A 12,141-nucleotide genomic window follows, 5' to 3' on the forward strand; every position below is an offset into this window, starting at 1 on the left:
CTCATAATGACAATATAAACTCCATACAACAGAAGCATAATGACTGATTCATACCACGTGACCACCACCTGAAATATAATTATAACAATCTAAGATATTTAAACAACATAGACTTGCTTGGCGGAGCAATTAAGTTATATATATACTGTTAAAATAAAAACTATACAATTCAGTCATTGAGGTGGTTATTCTTTATTATAATTTAACGCAAAATCATTATATAGATCTAATATCATTTGAAGTAAGATAATTTACTTTAACCTTGATTCAGAACATTGAGTTTTGTTATGTACTATAAGAGGGGGGGGGGTTATGCTTTTATAACTTAAGTATCGTAGTTGACATAAATTAACGCGACGCCGAGGTCCCGTTAGAAATGATTTGATTTGCGAAATTAATGTTTAATCAATACACAAGGAAACATATATTCTAAATGACTGTTTGAAGTTTCTTTTCAAATTTCTGTGTGTATCAAATACAGAATAACAAATAAAAAAAAATAGACAACAAAACGTAAAATATTTGATATATTCGCTGTCATCAATTTGGTCAGGTGATTGAATTAAAACGCGGATAATGTGTAGAAATAGGTTAATATATATGAGTTCAATTACAGTAAAAGATAGAGACAACAGGGTCTAAACTTTTTCAAATACCAGAGTCTCTCAAATAGATTTTCTACTTGAAAGACCCTGAAGAAAAAGAGAAAATTATATACATTTGTACCATGAAGGAAAAGCTTCATAATATAATAGATAATAGGAATAAATACAGGATGATATTAAATGAGTGAATGTTCAATACAAAATTCATTGAACAAGTTGAATAAATAGAAAATACATGGTTGATGTCGGGATGGAGAAGGTTTATCCGGTGAGCGAGAAAGTGATGAATCTTAATTGGCTCGCTAAAGCAAGTTTTCTCGTTCACCGGATAAACCTTCTCCACCCCGACATCAACAATGTATTTGATTTATCCTGCTTTAAATAATGTTTTTTAGAATAATCAAATGGTTTCGAAAGATCATTCTTCTCCCCTCCCCCCCTCATCTAGAATCTATATGTAGTTTTGTTTTGCTGCACAATATGTGACGTCATCAAATGACGTACTGACTGGAGACAGATTAATGAAATCTATCAGTGGGTTTGATAGAGGATAGGGAAATCCCAACCCGAGGGCGATCGGTTCAATCGGGAACGAGCCTTGGCCATTTGCCCGAGGGTTGGGATTTCTCTATCCTCTATCTAACTCAATGATTGATTATTTTTCTCACTCACCTGGACACACAAGAAGTGAAACTACTTGCTACGCGCATTAAATTACAACGTCGATACCCAGTTTTGAAAAGCGGGGCGGGGCTTTAATAGGCGTCTGAGTACGTAGGCAAATATTTCTACTGACCATGATTATTGTGTGAAAAATTCAATGAAAATAAATTCATATGAGATCCCTCATCAAAAAGCAAGGTTATAATGATAAAACACATCCATATTAAAGTCGGAAAGTGTCATAATATAAGTGTTTATAAGGAATTCAGCCTAACTTTTATGGTTGACAAAAGCGTTTACCGACCCGTTTGCAAAGATTTTTCTACTTATTAGCAGAGACACTCGTGAAATATACCTTTTGGTGCTCACTCGGTGAAATATATAGAGGATATTTGTGTAGTTCAGTGTAAGATCGGAATATATTTCACCGAGTGAGCACCAAAAGGTATATTTCACGAGTGGCGCAGCCACGAGTGAAATATGAACTTTTGGTGTTCACAAGGCCGCGGTTTATGTGATAAATAGAGGATATTTATTAAGTACAGTGTAAGATCGGAATTTATTACATGCTTTTTCGAAAGGTGGTTTATAGAAATATATCAGTGATATAAAACTGGTTATTTCACTGTTTGAAACAGTAAAATTACCACTTTGATAATTTCACTGTTTTGAATTTAAGCCCCTTACGTTGTTTCAGTGAAATACCAGCGTGCACAGTACTGGGTACCAACTTAATGACGTGACGTCGTAAATGACGTCACATTGTATTATTATTTGGCGCGCTTTTCGTTCAGTAATAGGTTTTAATGTCTTTTTAAAACGTTTATTTGCATATAATAAAAAGAAAATTTGTTTAGTTTAGTGTAAGATCGAAATATATTTCACCTTGTGAACACCAAAAGTTCATATTTCACTCGTGGCTGCGCCACTCGTGAAATATACCTTTTGGTGCTCACTCGGTGAAATATATTTCGATCTTACACTGAACTAAACAAATATCCTCTATATAGCCAATTTACTACAATTAAAACGCTGGAAAGCATTGGTGGCACTATACAAAAACAAATTGGTTTATAATCTCACAACCTTCACCTTTCTGACATTCTGAGACCCAAACAAATTCAGTGCCTTCTGTGCTTTGATTTATTACTAGGTATTGATTACACATAGTTACTCCGAGTCTATGACATCTAGACCCCTTGACACCTCGACCCCTTGACACCTCGACCCCTTAGACATCTCGACCCCTGACACTTAGACCCCTAAGACACTTAGACCCCTTAAATATACCTGACATTTCGACCCCTTAATTAATGTATTGTTATATTAGGAAAGACCGTGCTTTTCTAAAAATAAAAAAAAACAAAGTAATGACTAGGTTAGAACATTTTCAGCCGTTTATTTATCATTTATGTATATTATTTACAAAAACAGTAACACAAATAAATATGCATGTACACACGTTACATTGAAATAACAATACATAGAATACGCAGACACTATCACTCTCTTTATATACATGTATGTAATAACTACAATATTTACAATATATACACTTTTTGAAACTGTATTTTTGTATTTCTTATTGATAATCTAAAAGTACTGATAGTTTTTTATTTTATTTTGATAAATATGGGGGTCAGCTTCCGTAAATTATTACGCAGTCAATACAAATGTAATTACATTTCCGTAAACTATTACACACAATTCAACATTTCATTTAGTATAAACGTTCATTGCCAATGTAACATTATTATGTCTTACAAAACAATAAACTGAAGTTTACAAATTTTTAGTTATTATTGATACGACTTTCGTAAGAATTATATGTAAATGGAAAAATGAAACATTACTCACCAGTGTTGCAGGTTCTGTGTTGCACCTTCTCACAAATATCACATGTAACGGCATGTTGTAAAGGACGAACAGTCTCCTTGCACGCAATACACAAAACGGACATTATCATTTAATAAATTATCATTTAATAAAATAATATGATTATGACAAATACATACACAAAAAAGGTCTGTAATAATATTCCTTCAATTCAGGCAATATTAATAGGAAACACGCTAAATGTTAATAAAACTGAAATGTTGTAGAAAATACTCGTTTTTATGTATATCTTCACAAATTTGAGTAAATGATATTATTAAAAAATGTGTGTAGATATTTAGCAAAGGCTTTCTATAACATCAAAGATCATTTGTAACTTGCGATGTTATATATCTAATAAATAACTGTTACTTAATGCGCTAATGACAAAATTATAAATTAGCACCATATCATTAAACCACGGGACTTTAATCCGATTTTAGTCCGTAATTAAACAAATGAAAACTGTGATTTGTTTATCAATCACCAAAATTAGATTTTAAAAAATGTAAATTTTGCAGCTGATATTACAGAAAAACAAATAAATTTAAGCAAGAATCTTAAAGATTATATATAAGTCCTACAATATTTTCAAAATATATTTACGGTTCTTTTAAAGTCCAACATTTAAAACAGGGGTCGAAATGTCTTAGTCAGTAGGGTCGAAAAGTCATCTTACAAGGGGTCTAAGAGTCAAGGGGTCTAGATGTCATCTCAATATCCTAAGGGGTCGAGAAGTCAAGGGGTCTAGATGTCTTACTTGCGTTACTCCCCTTTGATAAATGATCGTCATTAACCCTGCCAAAAAAATCATCGTGTTACAATTTGTTTCAATAGAATAGCTCAGGTAAAAAGGTTTAATTTATATATTTACTGGTGAAAGAGTACTTTTTATGTATATGATCAATTATTTTAATACTGTAATGCTATGTGTAATCATGTACTAGTTCAAGTTAAAATAAAAATTATTGACCTTTTTCGAAAACCTAGCTAAACACCGTTTTCCGGTACGTTACGGATTTAGCTCTGGGGAATTATCAATTACAACAAATGAAGTGCATAACACAGTTACATGATATTTCTATTTTTCTACCATTATTTAACCGTTTAAGGTGAAAAAATTGATGTATTTGAAAATAATCAATATTCCTTTAATATTTATTGCAAATTTTTCAAAAAATAAATTGTTGATAATGAAAATCAATAAAATTAAAACAGACGTAGTGGAATCTTCCATAATAAATAACGTTATTTTCTGCGTAAACTTGTGTATCACTTTATTTTTTTATGGAATTATTCATACAATGATATTTAATTATTTTCTTATTATTATAAAAAAAAAGGGTGTAAACATCGGGTTCGCTATTACACTCCATTAGGGGAATTTCCCAGAGCTATGTACAGAAAGTACCGGAAAACGGCGTTTAGCTAGGTTTTCCATTTGTGAATTGTCTGTACTGTAACTTTATCACAATCTTTTATAATTAAACAGTAAAAGAGATAGAAATTATTACCACAACGTTCTACAGCCGCTATATGAAATAGAGAAAATGCACATATTCCAACACTCCTAGCTAGGTACATTTACTAAGAATCAAGGTCGGAAATCATATATTTGTTTGATATTGACCTTTTCGAAAACTTAGCTAATTAAACTCTGTTTTATGGTACGTTACAGATTTAGCTGTGGAGAATTACACCAAATGAACTACATTAGGTCCATAACACTATTACATGATATTTCTATCTTTATATCAATATTCTGCTGTTTAAGGACTTAAGGTGAAAAGACTTGATGTGTTTGAAAATTAGTGGGAAGAATAATGCTATTGTCAACGTTTAGTGATGTTATTTAGCTGCAAATTGATATATAACCTAATATGATTTACGTAAAAATGATTTTGCAATTTGTACTAATACTGGACGAGTGGCATTCTGCCAATTTGGCGAGTTCAACCCCTTGTCTATATATTATATATAAACTATGTTTTTTTTCTAGAATTACTTTTTTACACTATCCAAACACTGTGCCAGGTCCCTATGTATAGAAATTACCCGAAAATGGCATTTAGCTAGGTCTTTGAATTCGTGCATATGCTTTACATTGATCTACATGTATTTCCAGTATGTGGTGGTTACATTGTCGGAATAACATCAAGTGGTCGGAGCAAATGTACAATATCTAGATTATAGATTATTTAACTTTTAGCTGTATTATACAGATTTATGTTTTTTTTGGACTTATGATAAAATATTGAGAAACATTGATAAATTAAAATGCTTATTTTTATATGCCCGAAAGAATTTTGGGCATATATTATGTTATACCCCCTGGCGTCCGTCTGTCTGTCTGTCCGAGCTAACTTATGGATACTCATGTGGCTAGAGGGACAATAGGTAACAGTAAATTCTCTTTGATCCTTTTCATTCCGTAATGCTTTTATGTGGCTATTTCTTTTGTTTGACTAAAATGAACAATAGAGAGAACAATAGAGTAGCCACATTATTACTCTCGTGTTTGAACATCTGTCCGTCCGTCCGTTAGAAATTTGGTTTCCGGAGCATAGTTAAAGTTACAGTCGGCCCACAACATTCAATCTTCATAGGATGATTGTCCTTATTGGGTAGAAGACACCCAATATGGACAATCATCCTAATCAAGACCCCTATTGATTTTGGGGTCACAAAGTCAAAAGTCAAGGTCACTTACCTTAAATGACAAATTTAATCACCATTATATAAGGTAAAACTTCTTTAAAGCGATATTGAAAATACAGCAAAAAATGTGCTTTACCGCCTTTTATCAATTATTAATAATATGCAAATTCAATTAATATGTCCCCCTGTGAAGAAGATAATGCAAGAATTGAGTACATTAATTTGAAAGAGAAAGAAGAAAATCTAAAGTACAAAATTGATATTCCAGGTCTAATAGTTGACAAAGAGAATCCTTTTTTAGCAGCCTCCAGCGATGGTGTAGTGGTTGGATCCAAAGGTCCTGAAGGTCTCATTGAAATTAAGACTTTATTACAGAACAAAAAAGAAAGCAATGATCAAAGAATCTGCAGAAAATGATAAAGCCCTTTGTTTGTCAGTGCAAAATGGCATAATTCAACTGAAAAAAAATCATAAATATTTTTACCAAATACAAGGTCAGATGAATATTATGAATTACAAATGGTGTGATCTAATAATGGGAAAGTTTCTAGATAATCCAGCAGAGTTATCTCTGCAGAGCCCCTGACAAATAAGAGGTATACACCTGTATGCTGGCTATCTCTGTGTATAGCTGGTTTACATTGAATTTCAATGGGAGAATGCAGAGTATGTAATCAACTTTGATATAATTAATAAGCTAAAGTTTATATTTCAAAATAAACTGATTAACACTGCAGTCTTATAAATGGTGAATTACTGCTGTGTTCCACTTTGTAATGGATTTGGAGGGTTTCATTTTCCACAAGACAAAATATTAAAGAATAAATGGAGAGTAGAAGTAAAGAAGGGTGTGCATGGTAATAAAATGAAATTATGGTCACGCACATTTACCATGCCAATAATGCTCAAATTCTCATAATAATTGATAATAATTATCACCCCTTGATCATCAAGAACAAAATTACTATACAGCACCCGTTTACTTTATAAAATATATTTTATATACCGGTAGTAATAGTAATTTTCTTGTTGCCTGTAGACAGAGACAGGTGCATAGCATCAAAACTGATACATGTGGAACGGGTAATAGGATTTGCAAAGCAATTGAAAATTCTGAAATCAGAACTTCCTGCAGCTATATTTAAACAGGGGTCACATATTTCATACGTCTGTTTCATGATTCTAAATTGTTGACAAACTAGCTTGATTGTAGAAAATATTTAAGTGATTTGCGTACTAGAATTGAATATCATGAATCGTACAATACGTAGTTGATACTCATTAACAATAAAGACAGATATATAATGTGAAGATTTTAGTATTTCAGACACACATAATCATGATTATGTCACGTTTAAATGCACATACAAGTACATCTTGCCTTTATACATGTAATAAAGTATGTAAAACTGAGCTAATGGCCCCGGTAGCAGATTGGGTTCTAAATTTCTGTCATACGTCTCCAATCTGTAAAAATTATATAACTATATGCATTTTATTTACTAAAGAACAAATTTTATTGATTATATTTATTTAAAGCATCATAAATTTACAAATATACCAAAATAGATTATATCAAACATATTGTATAATTCACTTTAATTAGTTCTACGTAAATTAAAATGTATATATTTTAAAAGTTTTAACAGGAAAGTGTTGATTATTTCTCAAAGATCAGTTTCATACTTTTATTCAGTCTACATTGTCTACGTTGTTCAGTTGAAAAATAAAACAGTTTATATGTTTAAGATTTAATGTAATATATTCAATTTGTTAAATATAATTACCTTAATATTAAATGATAAAATATTTTATTTCTGCTGCTGAAGCATCTTTGCTAATTAATTATTTCTTTAATTTAACAACTGACCAGTCAAAATACTCTGAAACTTTCTATAAATCTCTGTGTTTACATCAAGTGGCCGTAGTTTGTATACCTCTTATTTACTACTTCCGCTTATCAGTAGAGTGTGGGAAACTCCCCCATTCAAAGAGTAAATCCACATGATATGTTTATTCAATGCATAAACTGTGATACAGAATTATGGAGAGAAGTTATGATTCTGAAATTAAAAGCTTTTTATTTCACACACATGTTACCTGAATAAGCAGTTGCAAGATTTAGTACTCTATCTGGAATAAGAAAACATGAATTACCATGGATATGTTCCAAATAAATGTGCTACTCATTTCTTATGCTAGTATTTTTTTTTCAAAATATTTATATGTGCTTACATATATATCATCCTATGTAATAATTTTCTATGTATAAAACTAAATTGATATTTATTGAAATCTGTATCTGTTTCCTAATCTATCAATTTTATATTTTACAGTTTTCTGATACATCATGCAAGAGATCGGAAACACAGTACTCCAAGAGAAGTTCAGTTGATAAATTGGACCAAAAAGACTGGAATACTCAGATTAAGACAGACACAGATATTTACATTGCAATGCCTTTCATGCCAACACAATCAAGTAAAAGGTGATTTATTTTATTGTTTATAACTATATATAAGTAAGACTTTCAAAGACAGGTTAAATAACAAATATCACAAAGGTGTACTCTTCTAAGAGCAGTCAATTTGTTCAGGAAGAAAGTTTTAAGTCAGGTGGTCTTAATTAACAGGTAATTCTGCTTGTTAAATCATGGAAAGGGACAATTGAAATGTGTTTTTAAGTACATTTGGTATCTAGCAGTACTTAGTAATGTTTAGATTGCACTGAATACATGTATAAATAAGTATTTTAAATGATGTTTAGAATTTTCATTTAACCCTTAATTGAATTTTAGAATTTTTGAATGAAGCTGTTTTGTTAATTTAAGTTCATGTACTTCCCTACTGTGTACTATAAAACAAATGCTAAGAAAATATTGGGCAGTGCATGCAATCCTTTCATATCATGATGATTATAAACTCATATTATTGCCTTTATAGACTATAAGCACTTGTAAGGTGTTCTCAAAGTAACTTTTGTTTACTATTTTTAGCTCGACTATTGGAAGAATATGAGAGCTATTGTAGTCGCCCCAGCGTCGGTGTCTGTGTCCACGTTGGCGTCTGCGTTTGTTTAAGTTTTTTGTAAAGTCAAATATCACAATTACTGCTTGAGATATTCAATTGAAACTTACAATTCTTATTTATAGTAACAATGTACATTAGATTGACAAGTTTAATAAATCTGCCTACAATATTTACAGAATTATGCCCCTTTTTAACTTAGAAATTTTGGTTAAAGTTTTTTGTAAAGTCAAATATCTCAATTATTGCTTGAGATATTCAATTGAAACTTACAATACTTAATTATAGTAACAATGTACATCAGATTGACATGTTGGATAACTCTGCCTACAGTATTTACAGAATTATGCTCCTTTTAATACCCCCGCACAACTAGGGGAGTTGTAAGGGGGGTATACTGGAATCAGCTTGTCCGTCCGGCCGTCCGTTCGTCAGTACGCACTCACAGGAGAGTAATTATGTGGCTAGAGGGACAATAGGTAACTGTTCTTTCTCTTTGATGTCATTCATTCCGTAATGCTTTTATGTGGCTATTTTCTTTTGTGTGGCTAAAAGAACAATAGAGAGAACAATGGAGTAGCCACATTATTACTCTCCTGTTAGAATGTCCGTCCGTCTATCTGTCCGTTCGTCTGTCCGTCCGTTGTCTTGTCCGGAGTATAACTTGAAAACCCTTGGAGATAATTTGTTTAAACTTCATACAGTGGTAGAGGGCATTGAGGGGGACTGCAGTGTCAAAGAACAATAACTCTATTTTGCCCGGTTTTTGAATTATCTCCCCTGATAGAGAAATCTTGTCCGGGACATAACTCTTAAACTATAAAAGATATCAACATGAAACTTTGTAGGTGAATAGATCTCATTGAGTAGAAGAACAGTGCAAAAGAATCATAACTCTGTTTAGCCTCATTTTTGAATTATCTCCCCTTATAGAAAAATCTTGTCCGGGACATAACTCTAAAACTATAAGAGATATCAACATGAAACTTTGTAGGTGAATAGATCTCAATTGGTAGATGTGCAGTGCATAAGAACAATAACTCTTTTTGTCCTTATTTTGGAGTTATTGCCCTTTGTTAATTTTAACACTTTGAACTTTGTCCGGAACATAACTCTAAAACTATAAGAGATACCAAAATAAAACATTGTAGGTAGATATATCTCATTGAGTAGAAGTGCAATGCAAAAGAACCATAACTCTGTTAAGCCTCATTTTTGAATTATCTCCCCGTTTAGAAAAATCTTGTCCAGGACATAGCTGTAAAACTTTAAGAGATATCAACATGAAACTTTGTAGGTAGATATATCTCAATGGGTAGATGTGCAGTGCACAAGAGTCATAACTCTGCATTGCATAATTCTGGAGTTATTGCCCTTTGTTTATTTTTACTTTTTGAAGTTGTCCGGGACTTAACTCAGAAACCATAAGAGATATCAACAAGAAACTTTGTAGGTTGATAGATGACTTTGATTAGAAGTGCAGAGCAAAGAACAGTTACTCTTCCTTGCCTAATTTTGGATTTTTGCACTTTGAACTTTTTCCACGACTACAAGAGGTATACTTTCCTGTGTCCAAAACCTATTCGGGGAGCATCACCCGGCTCAAACCGGGCTCTTGTTTTTATACTTTCCTGTGTCAAAAACCTTCTCGGGGAGCATCACCCGGTTAAACCGGTTCTTGTTTATCATTAATTTGTGTGAGTATCCCTTTTATATATGTGCATTGTACGAGGAAAATATGTTGTAAATTATTGCTTTAATTCAATGTCTTTTTTCTATCAAGGAAATACAGGCAGACAAGCTGGAAAGTAAAGGCAGACTTTGTGGGAAACGTGTTGAAAGAAATAAGATGCTCAGCTGATGTAAATTACTAAAATGACACATTAATGTGAAGTTTGTGATAACACATATAATCAACAAAGTTCTCTGAACACACATGCAAATACACACTGGCGAGAAAAATCATAAATGTATTATGTGTGATAAAGGATTTTCTCTACAAAGTAATTTGAACATTGATATGGAAATACACACTGGCGAAAAGAATCTTAAATGTAACATGTGTGATAAAGGATTTTCTAAACGGAGTAATTTGAACAAGCATATGACAATAAACACTGGCGAGAAGAATCATAAATGTAAAGTGTGTGATAAAGCATTTTCTCAACAAAATCATTTGAACCAGCATATGACAATACACACTGGTGAGAAGAATCATAAATGTAAAGTGTGTGATAAAGCATTTTCTCAACATAGTAATTTGAACCAGCATATGACAATACACACTGGCGAGAGGAATCATAAATGTAAAGTGTGTGATAAAGCATTTTCTCAACGAAGTGATTTGAACAAGCATATGACAATACACACTGGCGAGAAGAATCATAAATGTAAAGTGTGTGATAAAGCATTTTCTCAACAAAGTAATTTGAACCAGCATATGATAATACACACTGGCGAGAAGAATCATAAATGTAAAGTGTGTGATAAAACATTTTCTCTACAACATATTTTGATCAGGCATATGAAAATACACACTGGTGAGAAGAAACATAAATGTAAAGTGTATGATAAAGCATTTTCTTTACAAAGTAATTTGATCAGTCATATTACAATACACACTGGCGAGAAGAATCATATATGTAAAGTGTGTGATGAAGCATTTTCTGAACAAATTGATTTTAACAAGCATATGACAATACACACTGGCGAGAAGAATCATATATGTAAAGTGTGTGATAAAGCATTTTCTGTACGATGTAATTTGAACCAGCATATGACAATACATACTGGTGATAAAAATCATAAATGTACACTGTGTGATAAAGCATTTTCTCAACGGGGATCTTTGATCAGGCATATGAAAATACACGCTGATGAGAAGAGTCATAAATGTAACGTGTGTGATAAAGAATTTTTTCAACAAGTATATTTGATCAGACATATGACAGTACACACTGGCGAGAAGAATTATATATGTAAAGTGTGTGATAAAGCATTTTCTCTGCAACATAATTTGATCAGGCATATGAAAATACACACTGGCGAAAAGAATCATCAATGTAAAATTTGTGGTAAAGCATTTTCTCAAAGCAGTATTTTAAACAAGCATATGACAATACACACTGGAAAGAAGAGTCATGAATGTACAATGTGTGATAAAGCATTTTCTGTACAAAGTTATTTGATCAGGCATATGAATATACACACTGGGGAAGGTTAATAAAAGTAAAAACTACACGCAAAAAGTGTGATATATTTCGCATGATCAATCAATATACTTTAAAGAAAGTTTTGGCAAAACTTTGAAAACA

General features: G+C 32.0%; 1 protein-coding gene across 4 annotated transcripts in view; it reads left to right on the top strand.

Annotated features, from left to right (window-relative positions):
- The window catches only part of LOC132749445 (zinc finger protein 271-like), a 35,490-nt gene extending 23,358 nt beyond the window's left edge, over positions 1–12,132 (top strand). For 3 of the 4 annotated variants that reach the window (XM_060739188.1, XM_060739190.1, XM_060739189.1), the window contains one exon: positions 10,611–12,132. In XM_060739188.1, coding sequence (XP_060595171.1) covers positions 10,764–12,050 — 1,287 coding nt within the window. In that variant the 5' untranslated portion in view covers positions 10,611–10,763 and the 3' untranslated portion in view covers positions 12,051–12,132. Of the gene's footprint in view, positions 1–3,922; positions 3,991–8,137; positions 8,290–10,610 lie in introns of those variants that run through there. The other variant, XM_060739191.1, reaches the window with a different exon arrangement.
- Positions 12,133–12,141: the final 9 nt, after the last annotated feature.

Source organism: Ruditapes philippinarum, unplaced genomic scaffold (assembly GCF_026571515.1).
Source record: "Ruditapes philippinarum isolate M1 unplaced genomic scaffold, ASM2657151v2 ctg2250_1_1_1_1, whole genome shotgun sequence".
NCBI classification, from domain to species: domain Eukaryota; kingdom Metazoa; phylum Mollusca; class Bivalvia; order Venerida; family Veneridae; genus Ruditapes; species Ruditapes philippinarum.